Genomic DNA, 16,771 nt, shown 5'->3' with positions numbered 1-16,771 from the left:
TTTTTTTTTTTCCAAGGATGGATGTAATTGAAGACCGTTGATCTTTCATTATTCTTGATCATTAGCCATATGTATGTGGAAGAATTTAATTTGGTTGTTAGGATTAAAAGTTTGGTTTGTTAACGTACTTTTGACTTCTAAATTTTTTATGTATGTATTTGACTTTCAAAATGTGGATGATGAGTGTCCCAACTCATAATAAATTGGATTCTTGATGTTTCAAAATTTGAATGAAGCTTAAGTTTTTTTTTTTTTTGGGTACAAGAATGAAGCTTAAGTTATTGAAAATAAAAAAAGGTTAGGTGGCCGTTAAATTAGTACAATATGTGATACCATATTATGAGTCCTAATTAACAAACAAAGGCTGTGCCTACGTAAGGTTCGCATAGATTTAGCCTAAACATTAGTCTAAGCATAAGTATTATTAACAGCTGGTGTGTTAATTAAGGGAAGAGTACAAATAATGAGAAGCATCTGGAATGACATTAGAATATCAGAATTAATAACAAATCAATTTTCATTGATTTATGCAGATATGGCACTGATATGATATTATATTGTACTCTTTGATTATCTTAAAATTCTATATCATTTTTCTGTCTAAAATTCTCCTCTATAACTGTTATTTTTTTACAGTTACGTAATTTCATTTCGAAAGTGGAAGTATTAAGTGTATTTTAGGTTTCATTTATAGAGTTATCAAAATGAATCCCAGAAGTAATGATAAAAATTCGTCTTCCTTCGGAATTACATTGAGCCCTTGTGTTACTTAATTCAATTATTTAGTGATATATTTTCAATTTCTCTCTTTTCTGCATCAATGTTAGAAATTTAATTTCTACTTGTATAAATTTAATTCTTATTCAATTATATGTACGTGACCATTATTGAGAAGTTGAAATGCGAAAGGCTTCGTAAAATTTCAATAATATATATATATATATAAAAAGAAAAAAAGGGGACTATACAGGTTGTCAAAAGACACCGCCGAACAACAACAGAAGAGCGAACTCCGGGACAAATCCCCAAAGGCAACCCCAACACCAAAAACAACACACCAGAAGGGCAACAAAAAACCAAAAAAGACCACCACCAAGCAAACACTTGCTAGAATAGAAAAAACAAAAGCAAAGAAACAACTTCAGAAGCCGCCCAGAAGGGAGGAGGCAGAAACCCCCACCCAACCCCCCTAGGAACAAAGGTAAACCACCACCAAAACCCTACCGATGCCAGCAAAGGACGAGATGTACCTCCCATTCATGAAAGGAGCAAGAACTAGTAGGACACTTAGCTAGGAACCACTTCCAACCCAAGAGTTTCGCTCTATCCACCATAGGCTCCTCACGGAGAGAGCCACCAGAGAAGATAAGGTCGTTCCGGGACATCCAGATGGTCCAAATAACAACATGTCAAACTAAAAGGAGACCTAATCTAACTCTTTTACCCCTCTAAGCCCGTGAAAGCAAGGAAATGCTGCGCAAGACCCTGGGGGCTCACAAAATCCCACCCCAACCACGTAGTCACCTGATACCACACCAGAGAAGACGCAACCAAGATCTCTAACAGACAGGGGGACACCACACCTTTGAAGGTTACACCTAGTCGGAATCTTATCTAGGATTAGTTGCCAAGAGAAGACAACAACCTTAAAAGGGGCCCAAGACTTCCACACCCTAGCAATAGCCCGCATGATATCACCATGAGGGGAACTGATAGCCGAAGAGTCCTTAATAAGAGAGGAATAAGCGAACTTCACCGAGTAACTACCGTCAGGACTAAGCGACCAAGACCACCCATCCTCCCTATGTAATATGTAAATTTTAAACATTCAATTCCAAGGTGGTATTGGCTTGGGATCTGGGAGTGTGTTCATCCTCAAGGTCTCAGATTCAATTATCTCCGGTGTCAATTTTTGTAGGTTAATTTAACTTCTTCAAAAAAATATGGGACAAATATCCATTAAATGCACATTATGATAATTACTCTTTATGGGCAAAATTGATCTTTTATTCTTTCCTCAATCACACGATCCCATTTGGAATGAGAATCACTTGTTGTGGTGTACTTGCTGTAACTTCTTGATGGACAAAAGTGATATGAAGGCATGCAATTCATTTGTTTTGATTCGCTAAGTCCAAAGTCTTTATTAAGTAATCTTAGACCCAATGTCGGATCTAGAAATTTCAATAAACGAGGATATTATAATATAAAAATAATTATTAATGCATAAATTAAGCAAAAATTTAAAGATTACAAATTTATGTTATAATATATCCAAAAAAATTAAAGATACCTCAACATCTACAATTGGTCTATATTTTCTCATTTTTTACACTTTCAAAAATATATTTCTCTATGTACGTGATCAAATAAGTATTGATGGGGCATCCCTTAATTTTTCATAGAAAACATAAATTTTTTAAAAAACTAATACTCAAATAAAAATTTGTGTGGGGCAACCGCCCCCAATATCTCTAAGGTGGATTCTCCTTCAAAAAAAATCTCTAACGTGGATCCGATGCTTGCTTGGACCATCAAAATGAGATTTTGAAGGTGTAGAAGAACCTCAACATCTTTAATAAAAAATTTAATAGGAACTATAAGATAAAGGGAGATACGGAATAGTGAAAGTCCCTGTATTTGAAGAACACTTATATATGAACCACACCTTAGATGGCATATACCTTTTAACACCCACACATAATTGTGACACATGACAAAAACAATGAAAGAAGAGATGAGAAGGGGGTGATGATATGATGTGAAATTACTAAAACATCCCTACACATGAAGTGTGCATAATAGATGTATAAAAAAAAATGTCTACCTATCTTTTTCCATATTTTGAAACATTCAATCCCAAGGTTAATTGTGGGGCTAATACAAAAACATGTAGTCGCTATCATAGAAAAAGAGATCAAATTCAAATTTTGGCTTTGTATGAAGTACATAAAACGAATACCAACAATAGCATTTAAAATTGCTGTGCTAAAATATACGTACGCTTTTATTTTTGATACATAAGTAGGCCACATTTATGTCTTTAGTACAAAATTGATTTTTTATATGTGAAAATTAAGACAAATTTTGCAAAAAAGAAGGTTCATTCACCCTGTCCCATTCTCATAACTCCAAAGTATATATAATATGAAAATTAATAGGTATATGAAATGGTTGCACATGAATTTGCAGACACCTTTTCCTATATATATCATGAAAGGGACTAAAGATCTTAAAAATTAATAGCAACTATAAGACAAAATAGAACAACGTATGCATTCTTTTTTCTGTGCCCACATTATTGTGACTGCATTTTCTCAACTACTATTGGCAGTTTCATTATTGCTGATGATCCATATAGATTACTATTTACTAGCATGCAGCATAAGCATTCAACATTTTATTCAAAACGATATACTGCTAGTGCAAACTTAATCTGTTTCATTAGTTTTAATGAACCATGCATTTCATTGAACTAGTATTGTTTCATAGTAGGATCAATCACCCATAAAAAAAATATCGCATGCAACTAAATTAAATACATTGACTCTTGATAAAAAAAAAAAAAAAAAAATTAGTTTGAATTATCTCAAGGGGATGGTGCTCTTGGAATTTTGAGTTGGGTCTAATCTAATTATACAAAACCGACTTGTAAATTGAAGAGTGTCTTTGTTTATAATTGGTTTGTAAATTGATGTAATTTCTTGCTTCTTGCTAGGTACAACTTGTGCTCTTGTTCAAGTGCTATAATAATATTTGTCTATTAAAAAAAGTATAACCAATAAATAAAAATATCTTCCAACATTTCAAAAAGATAGAAATTAAGTATTGGAAATTGTGCTAATTTATTTCATAAAATTTTAAACATTATTATTTTCCATTAAATACTGATTATTTTTTCTGTCAAAAAAAAATACTTATTATTTTTAAAATTCTTAACATGTGTCATAGAGTAGTTTAGCGCAAATAGTTAGTGCGTATAGAATGACATGCAAATTCAATTTAAACATGCATCATGATTGAAAGCATGGACAACAATGGAAGATTAGCCGCCAACTGTCAAAGGAAATTGGGATGGAGACATGGGCAGTACATGGGTCATGGAAATATAACAGAATCGACAATGTGAGTGATGTGGGACTCCCTTCAGCAGAAAGAAAAAGAGGGGTAAGGTTTAGATAAAGAGAGCAGTAATGTTTTGCTCACACACATTGCGTGGGTAGTAATCAATGTGTTTTCAGATTGGGAAATCAATCAAGTTTTCTTATAGAGCCAAGTCTATAAAGTTATTTTTTATTTTTAAGTTAAATTTAACATGTCCAACTAGTTTTACAGTTTCTGATTATAAATAAGGTTAGTTTGTCCCTTAGAAATGTTTTTTGAAAAGAAAATAAACTTTAATATATAAGTTAATAACACAAATGATATTGTATACAAATACTTTAAACTATAATAAACACATAGTTGATCATCAAAAATTCAAACCATATACCTTAAAATAAAGCCCTACGCTCAAGATAACAAGTAACAATCTAGAATCAACAACAATCTTAGGAAGATATATTTGAAGAGTTTTAGGATGTTACAAGTGAGCTAAATTCGTCCATGCATGCAAGACATTCAGCAACATTTGATATTTGAAATACATTATATAGAACAATGACTATACTTTTAACGGAAGCTTGAGTATTTTAATACATTTATTAAACATTTTACAATTGTTATAAGAGTTTTTCTAATTACACCCTTTTCAATCCTGGTTGCATCCTAAAATGACAAAATTACCCTTTTATAAAATTTAATTTTCAAAAAGCATCTTCTTTTTTTCTTGGTTACACCCTAAAATCTCTCTTCAGTTTAAGTAGGTCATGTAAACTTAGTTTCACTAGGTCATGTAAACTGAGTTTAAGTGTACATACTTAAACTAAGTTTAAGTAGGTCATGTAAACCGAGTTTAAGTGTACATTTAAAAGTTCAACCTTGTTCAATGATTCTACGTAATCTCAGTTTAAGTATGTACATTTAAAAGTTCAACCTTGTTCAATGATTCTACGTAATCTCAGTTTAAGTATGTACATGTAAACTTATTTTAAGTAGGTCATGTAAACTGAGTTTAAGTATGTACTAAGTTTAAGTATACATACTTAAACTCAGTTTAAGTAGATCATGTAAACTTAGTTAAAGTAGCTCATGTAAAATGAGTTTAAGTATACATACTTAAACTCAGTTTAAGTAGGTCATGTAAACTCAATTTAAGTAGGTCATGTAAACTGAGTTTAGGTGTACATCTAAAAGTTCAACCTTGTTCATTGATTATACGTAATACTAGTTTAAGTATGTACATGTAAACTTAGTTTAAGTAGGTCATGTAAACTGAGTTTAAGTGTACATACTTAAACTCAGTTTAAGTAGGTTATGTAAACTAATTTTAAGTAGATTATGTAAACTAAGTTTACATGAACCTACTTAAACTGAATTTAAGTTAACCTCAACAATGTAAAACTGAAACTGTCGTACAGTGTAGTTGAACAAAAAGAAGAAAATTGAAACCAGCGTTAATCTTCCATAGAGATTAATTGAACATCAGAATTGTTTGATCGTTGGTGGGTGAAAGAGAGTGGAATTTTAGAGTGACAATGAATGAAATCAAGATTTTAAGAAAATTTATATAAAAGGACAATTTTGATATTATCATAAACTCTTTAAAAAAAAACTGGGTGTAACCAGAAATATATAGGGTGTGAATAGAAAAACTCTTGTTATAAATATGTCCCCGTGAGCTTAACTCACTTGGTAAGGACAATGCATAATATATGCAAGGTCCGGAGTTCGAACCTCGGACACCACAAAAAAAAAAAATTAAGCAAATATGTATATATTAGTAATAAAATTATCATAATAATTAATTGAGATCAAAAAAACATAGTCAATGAATATTTGACCCAAGAGCGCTTACATGAGATGACACATGTCTCTTCAAGCTTAACCAGTGTTTTGGGTTTGAATCTAGCCTTGGTCATGCATTAAAACTCTTTGGGAAAATATACCGCCCATTTGGGTCCTAAAAGACTCGAGAGATTAGTCTCCGCAATTGCGCACACAAAGGATTCCCAGTTTACACCAATTTTTTTTTCTTTTTTTTGAGATTTTGATAACTAAACTTGGCAAGTGCACTAAAGTGTTTCCAAATTATAAAGTAGTAAGTCAAATCATCTTCACATGGATTGTTGTTTCGACGAAGCAACTAGTTAAACCTATTAAAAGCGATAAATAGAAGCAGTAAAATGGGGGAGTTTGCGTGTTTGATTTGATTGAGCAAATCAGTTGGATTGATTGTAGAAAAGTATAAGGTTTTATTCAGAGTTTTAACTGCGATTAGGATTCTTCGAATCTCATATATCTTTTTGTTGGGATTAATGCAAATAATTATCAGTTATGAAACGAGGGTTCTTATTCAAGTAGTTAGTTACATGGGGTTTAGTGTCCCTCCAGAGGTTCATCTTAAAATCCTAATCAATAGGTGTTTATGTACTCATGGTAACAAGAGACATATTACAAAGAAATAAAACATATTATACGAAGAAAGGTTGAGAAGATAGACTCCTCTTGATGCTCCTAGCGCTTGCCTTTCTTTTGAACCGCTAAGTTCTAAAAATGAATGTGAGCTCTTGCATTTGTAGGTATGTTTCTAGTTGGGTTTAAATTGAAAAACTGAAATTCTCCACAAACTCACGGATAAAATACAACAAAAAGTTGTATTTTCTCATATCAGAGCGCGCCTCGCGCGTGGCCGCAAACAATGAGATTTTTTCTCTCTATTCCATGCGTCTAACATGAGGTGCACACTCGGGCACATGGCCTCAACCTCCTGTGTCGTTTGTTTCCTTTTCTTCGTCCTTTTTGAGTGGTTTCTTACTCTACATTGGTCTTAGGAATTTGGACAGAATTTTCCCAACTTGTAATGTCTTCTGATGCTTATTGAATCTTCATTCCATGTCTTTAATTACTTCATGAGAAGTCTTGCTTTGTCAAATTACATGATTTTTCAATACAATACTAAAAAAAACATCTAGGAAATTTCTTAAATTTTGCACAAGTTTTTCATACCATCATTCATTCCATTTTCAAGCTTGACTAACTTACACTTTCATGCAAGTGGGACATGCTTAGAAAAGATATCACATGCTTAAATAGTTGATTGTCCTCAAGTAACAAAATAACTCAAATCTTAAATTTTGCACAAGTTTTTCATACCATCATTCATTCCATTTTCAGGCTTGACTAACTTACCACTTTCATGCAAGTGGGACATGCTTAGAAAAGATACCACATACTTTCAACCACACTTTTTTTCATGATACATGTATATATCTCCTAAAGCCAGTGGGAAAGGTCACTAAATTTCCCACTCCATTTGTCATGTGAGTCTATCTTGCTATGTACTTGAAAAAAATATTCAAAGCAGACATTCAAAGTCAACATTATATAGACACTATAGAGATCTTTCAAGGTTATAATGTAGTTTAAGTTAAGATGAGATATATTTGGAAAAGTAAGCTAACAAAACAACTTGGGGTTAGATTATGACCTATGGATTTCTAATATGTGAAGTATTCCCAACCTTCCTTCCATGTGCCAAAACAAAAATGAGTACTAGTAGGACTACTTATTCTTTTTTTTTTAAGAGATCAATTTTTGCCTCTTTATTTTCTTTTTATTTTTTATTTTTGTGCATTCTTTATTTTCTTTTTATTTTTTATTTTTGTGCATGCCCACTTTGTGGTTTTATAACATTTTTCTTTCTTTTTCTTACTTTTGATAACTTACTTCTACTGATATTCCATCCTAAACTTAGAATGTTGCTAATTCCAAACAACAACTCATTGATACCTTTTACTAATCATATTCTCCTTGATACACTTGTACTAATCATATCTTGTTAAATCTATATCACACAATTTTTTATCAGGTTTATATAGAAGCACACAAGGTCGTATACCGATATCATACTTGTTTGCAGAAAAGGAAGATGAAACCTTTGACCAATTCTCCGTGAACAAAGCTTCAATCAAAACATCTATGGTACTCTGAGTTTGTTGGGAGTCATGTATTTTCACAATATTCGAAATACTCATTTTATTAAACACATCAAAAACAAGAAAAATCGAAATGAAACATATGAGTAAGTATTAGGAAAAACAGAAGTGAATGGCCAGTGGCGTAGCCAAAAATTTCATCGAGTCTGCGCAAAATTTTGACCCTAAATTCATATGTGACATAATATATAAATAATAATAAATCGAAATAAAAGAGACTCGTTATTTTGTCGATAAAATTAGTACAATTTAAAACAAGAGAGATGAAACATAACCTATCAATAGTGTGCTAAATAAAATTAGGATGTAAATGCCCTTTCCGAGACCTCTTTGCGGTGAATGTTCAAATAATATCAACATCATCAAGTGACTTGAATATCACCCGCTCGGTGTAACATATCATCAAGTCATTGAACCACGCATCATTGATCTTGTTGGTAACAATTATTTCTCACGAACTTATAAGATTATTTACTAGCTTATTGGCAGGGCTTTATAACCGGTGGACTTTCAACTTTTGTTGATGTTAGTAATGGCTTTGGTGCACCCGCTATTGTTGAAGATCCAAAAATTAGAAGTTAAAATCTGATTTACTATGCCTTGTTGTAGAAGTGATTGTAAGTTTTTTTTAGGTATGAAGTGAGTGTAAGTTGTAACTTGATATTATGTCATTTTGTCTAATAAGCTATTATGAATAGTGATTCAAATTTTATTACTATAAATTAAATGAGCAATGCAGTATATATAGATTTTGATTTCTGTGATTATTGAGTATTTTTGTGAGTATTGATTATTGGTTTAGGTGAATGGTACGATAGTTCATGGTTAAGGAGAATTATTCTAGTTAAGTCACTCCAAAAATTTATTTTAAAAATTGATTATAGTATTCAATTTCAAATTCCAATGATATTGATGATTATAATATTTTATTATATTGATTAAACTAATTTTAGTTGTAATTTTATGACTTATTCATTTTCAGAATTTATAATAGAATAGAAAATATACAAAATAAAATAAAACAATGATAAGTTTTAGTAACAGTCGCAACCGTAGGTAGAAGTCCATAATGTTTTTAAAACGGTCTCCTTAGAACTGCCTACGTTTTGTCTGTAGGTAAATGTGAAAAACATCTAATGACAACAGACAGATTTAGCTACGGAAATTTCCCCTATAGTGACAAATTTTGACTGTTATCGTAAGTCAATTTTTTTATAAATTTCTTATAGTTATACAAAGAAAGTATAGGTTGAGCCCGGACATGTGCCTGTGAATGGTTAAGCCCAAGCATATAAACCCAAAAAAGTACTTTGAATTTCAAAAGCAAGCACATATGCACAATGGAGACATAATAAAATGGTAACAATGAAAGATAAAAATGTTATTAACAACTGAAAATATTTAAACAAAAACCTCGAGTAAAAATAGCTCGATGTGAAACAGTACATATAATGGTTCTGATACAATTAAAAAAGCTCCCCTTATCTAGTTATTTAGTTACTTATCAAGTAACGATCTCAATAGTAATAGACCACAACACACTCACATTGAGTCTCACTATGTATAGAGATTCACCCCAGGTATGAACAATTATTGTTCTCGAGACATACTTGTTATTTGCTTATGCCTTATTTTGACATTAGTGTCTTTACAGGTACACATTCCCTCGTTTGAAGAAGAACATGCGACTAAAAACATAGACTTCAGATGCTTGATGTGATGTCCATATCACCAGCCTCGATGATCCACCTCGTGGCTTCATCATACAAAAAAAAAAAAAACAAATCTGATTCTATTTAATGAGTCTAAATATAATATAAGTTTTTCTCTTTTACATTTATTGGAATTCAATATAAAGTGCTTAAAAATATGTGTTTTCTTTATATTGACCAAAAAAAAGTTATTTCTTATTTAACTTTGTTTAATTTCTATACATAAAGTGAGCCATTATCTATATAAACACGTGTACATGGACTAATACGGTGACATCTTAACAACTTTACGTTTCTAATTTACAGTGCAAGTCATTCTTCCTTTATAAACTCAGAAGAGTATTAACTAAAATTCAATCAAATCAAGCTTAAACAACAAAATTAAAGTCTTAAAGTAGCATGGAGAAGGGAATCTCGTCCCTTAACCATAGTCGTTCAACACAATCAAGCTCTGGTAAGCACCTTAAACAACGAAAATTGTACACAATCGTATCTTCGTTATTATGGGTTTAGATCCTCTTATTTTTAAAAATAATCGAGAATTATTATTATATTTAAAAGGAGTGATTGACACATATATTAAATATTCTTTTTTTCTTTTTTTTTCTTTTTTACTTTGAAGAAGATTGAGGAATAAAGATGATCTCCATAGTTGAATGTTCCCTTGTTGCAAAAAATAAACAAAAATGAGTCAAACAAAACTGATGTATTTAGTTCAAAATTTAGTCCAAATACATCAACTTTCTTTGACTTATTTTTTGCTAATATTTTGTTATAATGTAAGTAATATACAATACTCTTTTCAAAAAAATTACTAGTATTTCTCGTTGTTTTTATTTGTTATTCCCTTGAATACTTCCCATTGGATTCTCAAGGCATTACTTTCCTCTTTGGACGAGGGAAACAAAGATCTAAAAATTAGGGTTTGATTTTGCATCACTTGTTGAACAACTTATACATGGATAAATATTTGATTTGATGGGATGACAAAAATCAAAATACGTGATCCCATATTTGATCTCTATATCATTTTCTTACAAATCAAAACATTGTGCTATACTCCTAAGCCAATCTTTTCAATGACAAAACTAAAATTATTTTTTGTCTAAATTACTTAGCTATGATCTGTTTGGATGGAGTCCATTTTGAAGAAGGTAATTCATCAACAAACATCGAATCTCAAAATACGTGTTTATCTGAATTCACGAGCAGCATCACGAGTGAGGCTAGCGAGCGGTGCAAGATAGAGCATCGAAAGATCATTACAGCGAACGATTTAATATGGGCAATGGATAGGTTAGGCTTTGATGACTATGTTGGCCCTCTAGTCTTTTACCTCCAAAGGTACCGTAACTATGAGGCTCAGTGCAACGACGTGCCAATTAAATTTGGATTCGACAAGGATGGATCGAGTGCTAGAGGCTCGAACAATGGCAGTGATAATGTTCAAGGTTGATATGCAATTAACAGGATAACCTAAGTTAAGATGAAGGTAAAAGGATTTATTCCTTGTATTTATGGAATGAGGATAATGACTTGGTGGCTTTGAAAGTGTTTTAGTTCATTTCTATTTATTTTGCTTATTGTAATTTGGTGATTTGAATAATTATCGAGTCTCATGTATGTCAAATTTTTTTTTTTTTTTTTTACCAAAAGTATGTCAAAAAATTAAGAAGTGTAAAAGTTTATCTAGTCTCCAAGTTTTTTGTTTTTTTTGTGTTATCTGGATTATTTGAATATTGATGAAGATGATGAAGAATATGGGAGAAGAAGATGAAGAAAAGTGAGGAAAATATTAAATGTTAGTTATTCACACTAAAATACAAAAGACCCTACATAATCCAACTATCTTCTTCTAAAGAAAAAATCAAAGGGTCAAAATTTAAAAATTTAATAAGGTCTATGGTGGACCACCTTTAAACATGGTTCACCTTAGACATTTGATGTTAAAAACTAACGGAGAGGATCAAAACTGTAAACGGTTGAAGATTTATATAACCAAATTGAGACACTTTATAGTTAAGGGACCAAAATGAAAACCAAAAATAAGTTAAAGGACCAAATTATGTATTAAACCTAAAAAATAATTATTAAAGAGGGATGTGATTCCTTGGGGCATGCCCAAGAGAAAATGATAAAAAGGTTTGGGGGGGTCAAATGTGGGACTGTTTACTCACAATTGGCAATGATCAGCCCTAGTATGAAGTTTTGAATATGCGACTCTTACAATTGGATATGATCAGTCCTGATCGTGATCAACCCTAATATGAAATTTTGGCAATGTCTCGTTGAGTTTTTTAGGGCTGGTCAGCCTTAATAAAAGCAATTAAGAAAACCAATTGTAATATATCTCAACATTTGTTTTTCATCCAATGAGGGACTCTTACTCACAGTTGACACATCAACAACTTCCATGTGTTTGCGCTGTTGTTGGTGCTCCATCAATGGGACATGCTATGTTATTCAAAAATTGACACTCATACCAATTTGTGTCATGAAGGGGCCGCATCACACTAAACTTTGATCATTCACATACAATTCCACAAGTGGACTTAGATACTACATTTTAGCCTAAAATTTTAAGGCATAAGATATATGAATTGTTCCACTTATATATTATTCAATATCCACTTTTTTATTTAATGTGAAACTCTGATTCACACTTGATACCAACCATAGACAGATCATAAAACTTGTACTTAGAAAGTTTGTTTGTTTCTATGACAAGAGATCACAAATGTTGTTGGAATAGATTAGCACTATAGTATATAATTTTTTTTAGTATAGTCTATAATTTTTTCTTATCCAAACAAAAATACACTATTCAATAACAGAAAACTTCGAAGAAATTTAAATATTTCTCTGTAGGTACATTAATGAATGATAGCAGAGGTATTATTAATGGCAATTTTAACGTGTAGTACTCCAGAATGATCCTCAACCCCCTTCTTCGTTTCTGCTGAACTACAAAACCATACTTTAATAATAAAATAAATAAATAAATTTCAAAACCATACTTTTACAATAAATAAATAAATAAAAGGTTATGCTAACAAATGTTCTAAAGACATTGTTTAAGGAATCAATTAAAAAAAATTATCTTGAAATAAGTTAAACACATATAAAAGTAATAATAACACAAGTTTTTTACTAATTTTAGTTGTTTAAACAATGCGCAAAGACACTTGTTAGCATTTACCATAAATAAATTTCAAAACCATTCCCTCATTGGGAGTCCGTAACGTTAGTACTCCTTTTACAGTCCTCCTAATTTTTATGGTTCGCGTAATAACGAGAGAATAAACAGCTCATCAAATTACTTTTTGATAGACTCTAATACTGTAATGAAATTAAGGTCTAACTCATCCTTATAAAACTGACTTCTAAGGTAAGGAATATCTTCTCTTTATAAACTCTTACCAAGAGTTTTATCTATCCGATATGGAACTTGAGTTTTTCTCAACACACTCCCTTATGTCCAACACTCTTAAGCTTGGTGTGTGTATAAACAGCGGGTGGTCCGATCGATAGGCTCTGATACCATCTTAAAATTTGGATCTAGTTCATCTGTAAAAAACCGGTTTGTGAGGTGAAGATTGTCCCAACTTATAAATATATTTGTCAGGTCATCTCTTATCCAATGTGAGACTCCTTAACACACTCTCTCACGCTTAGGACTCGACATATAGAGTGTTGATATAAATGGTGGGTGGCTAGATAGCGGAAAACTGATAGCATGTGACCCAACAGATCAAGGAGAAGGCTCTGATACCATGTCAAAATTTAAAGACCAACCCAACCTTACAAAATCGGGTTGTAAGCTCTCGTAAAAAAAATTATTTATTTGATGTGAGACTTTAGATTTTTTCCAATAGGTATAAAAAATAAGTAAGATTAAAATTTTATGGGTTAATAGTGTTTTTCACCCCTGTAATATATGTTATTTTTAGTTTTCGCCCCTATAAAATTTTCGGTTTGATTTGCACCCTCGTAAAAATTTTATTTTCCGGAAAACACCCCTAATAGGCCATTTTCAGAATTTTTTTTCAAGAAATTTTGGTTTTTGAATGGCCTATTAGGGGTGTTTTCAGGAAAATAAAAATTTTACGAGAGTGCAAATCAAACCGAAAATTTTATAGGGGCGAAAACCGGAAATGACATATATTACAGAGATGAAAAACACTATTAACCCAAATTTTATTGATATTGTAAACCGATTTAAACAATTTTTCTCAAAATGATTTAGAATTTAAGACAGAGGTAGCAATATTTTTTTGCATATTAACCCAATAACAACATTTATATATGCCATCAATTTCCTAGTAATACCAATATAGTATTACTATCACTACAAGTACAAACCCTCTCTCTCAACATGTTTCTCTAAATTTGAAGTTTTGAAAACCAATTTGGTGTCTGTCACACTGCTTTACTGCTCTGCCTTCTTCTGCTACCATGGAATCTTCCTTTTCTTTCCATTTAAAAAACTACATTTTCAGTGAAGTACAACACTGAAACTATCATAAATCCTCCATCATTTCCCTTTAAAGTTTTTTCTCAAGTACAAAATGGAAACTCAAAAGATTCCAATAGATCATGACACCTTGTTATTATCTGATATATTCAATGAAACTGAGTTTGGTTCAGAGGATCTCTTTTCCATTTTGGAAAACTTCAATAATTTTCCTCCCATTTTCATTGACCATAACTCAAAAACAACATCTTCAAGTGTTCCTCAAGATTCTGAAACTGAGCTTGCTGAAACATCACAAAAATGCAAGAGACAGAAGATTGTAGAGGAACAAAACAACGATGGACAACATCGTATGTCGCATATCACGGTCGAACGCAATCGAAGAAAGCAAATGAATGAGCAGTTATCAATTTTGAAGTCACTTATGCCTTGCTTTTATGTCAAAAGAGTAAGTACATATTAACTAACTTGTCACAAATTCAAATTCTAAATAATTTTTTTTTAAAGTTTTAAATTCAATTAGTTAGGGGTTTGCATGATTCATAAACCAAACCAAATTTATGGTTTAGTTCAGTTGTTTTGGTGCAATTTGGTTTGGTGCAATTTAATCAAAAATTTTAATTTTTGATTGGTCTTCTATATTAGAGTGCTATAGAAGCATTTATGTTTTCTTCTTTTAAAATCTATGAAGCACGGATACAGACACCAGACACAACACGGACACTGACACGCCGACACCAGACACAACACTGACACTGACATGTGTTCAACACGAGGACACGCCTAATCCGAGGAGTGTTCGTGCTTCATAGTTTAAAATTAATTTTTTTTGTATGAAAAATGCAACTAATTACTCTCCTATATGGTTTAGGGAGATCAAGCATCAATAGTTGAAAGTGTAATTGATTACATCAACGAGTTACATCAACTACTACAATGCCTAGAATCCAAGAAACAAAGAAAAGTTTACAATGAAGTACCAAGTCCAAGACCTTTACCACCAAGTCCTAGAATAATCTTCCCAATTAGTCCAAGAACTCCATCCCAATGGTTGCAACAATGTGGTGGTTACCTTTCATCTGAGCCATCTCCAACTTCTTCAGCTTCTTCGATCAACGACAACATCAACGAACTTGTCGGAAATTCAACGTCTTTGGTTGCTGATGTTGAGGTTAAGTTTTGTGGTTCACATGTGCTTTTGAAAACCGTTTCGTCACGAATTCCGGGGCAGGCTCTTAGAATAATGTCTGTTCTTGAAGATCTAAGGCTTGAGATTGTTCATGTTAGAGTTAATACTGCTGATGAAACCATGCTATACTTGTTTACTATTAAGGTAACTTAATCTTTGTGTATTTTTTTCTGGTTACACACTATGAAGCACGGATACGGCCACGACATGGACACCGACACATCGACACCGCTAATAATTTGATAAAATCATATAATTCAGTGTGATTATAAGTGTCGGTGTCGTGTCGATGTCGGACACGACACATGTCCGACACCGGGACACGTCTCGTCCAAGAAGTGTCCGTGCTTACACAGTAGTGAAGTACATTACTACTGTATAGTATAATAACTAATCAATGACATGCAGTACACAAAGCATCTTTTCTCTACTGATCATTTCTGAAACACCAGGGATGTATATCATAACATCATTCTGGCATTGTATGTATTTGGTGAAAAAATGAATGTATGGTCCAATATTGTTTATTTAATTCATAGCAGCTAATGATTGAGTATGCATGTATCATGTGTGTTAATGTTATTTATGTTTTCAATTTTGGTCCATTAATAATTAATTATATTTTCTTAAAATTTCTCTTATGTAGATTGGAATTGAATGCCAACTCAGTGCTGAAGAACTTGCTCAACAAATCCAGCAAACATTTTATTAAGAAAGGTTATTACCATCTAGAGACAAGATCAAGAATCAATGAATATCTCTTTTCTTTTTATGTCTCACAGTTTTTGTACGTTACTGCACAATAGGGGGGGACCAATAGCATTTTTAATTTATTTTGTTTCTTAAATTAATTGACTATAGTAAGTACTGCAAGTGTAATTGATCATGATGTGACTTAGTTTCGAATTTTGTGTGATTCTATTGTAACAGAATATTGTCAAATACAAGCTCAAGATGAGTTTTTGTTTATCTTTTTGTTGGATAGAGGCTGCAACACTTGATTAATGAAAAAGATGATGAACAATGCATGTAAAACTAAAGGAAAGACTAAGCGGGACTATGAGTTGGGTAATCGAGACCCTCTTGTGCTTTGCTGCCTATATAAGACAATCATGTTCACTGGCTCGCGTACTCTTACCTTAGGGGATAAAAGGAAACAACAGAGATGAGCACACATCTCGATCTCAGAAAGCCTCTCTTAATGGGCTTAGATTCCTCTACACCTTTCTCGCTTCAACTTAGGCGAGAGAAAGACCAGCCAAACGGGTTCCGGTCGTGAGTTAGCAATCAAAACCGACTG

The 16,771-nt window shown here is 32.2% G+C and overlaps 1 protein-coding gene across 1 annotated transcript; it reads left to right on the top strand.

Moving 5' to 3' along the window:
* The first annotated feature begins 14,152 nt into the window (after positions 1-14,152).
* LOC25482367 (transcription factor SPEECHLESS) lies at positions 14,153-16,440 on the top strand. Its single transcript, XM_013610917.3, has 3 exons — positions 14,153-14,730; positions 15,154-15,615; positions 16,118-16,440. Exons 1-3 carry the CDS (start codon positions 14,377-14,379, stop codon positions 16,181-16,183), a joined length of 882 nt encoding a protein of 293 aa, XP_013466371.1. The 5' UTR covers positions 14,153-14,376; the 3' UTR covers positions 16,184-16,440.
* The last annotated feature ends 331 nt before the right edge of the window (positions 16,441-16,771 follow it).

Source organism: Medicago truncatula, chromosome 1 (genome assembly GCF_003473485.1).
Source record: "Medicago truncatula cultivar Jemalong A17 chromosome 1, MtrunA17r5.0-ANR, whole genome shotgun sequence".
Classification (NCBI taxonomy): domain Eukaryota; kingdom Viridiplantae; phylum Streptophyta; class Magnoliopsida; order Fabales; family Fabaceae; genus Medicago; species Medicago truncatula.
This window is presented reverse-complemented; position numbering and strand designations above follow the sequence as displayed.

Excerpts from the sequence above, each read along its gene's own strand:
- LOC25482367 (XM_013610917.3), top strand. The coding sequence starts at position 14,377 with ATGGAAACTCAAAAGATTCCAATAGATCATGACACCTTGTTATTATCT. Across the intron at positions 14,731-15,153 it reads CTTGCTTTTATGTCAAAAGA|GGAGATCAAGCATCAATAGT; the intron begins GTAAGTACATAT and ends TATATGGTTTAG. Across the intron at positions 15,616-16,117 it reads TATACTTGTTTACTATTAAG|ATTGGAATTGAATGCCAACT; the intron begins GTAACTTAATCT and ends TCTCTTATGTAG.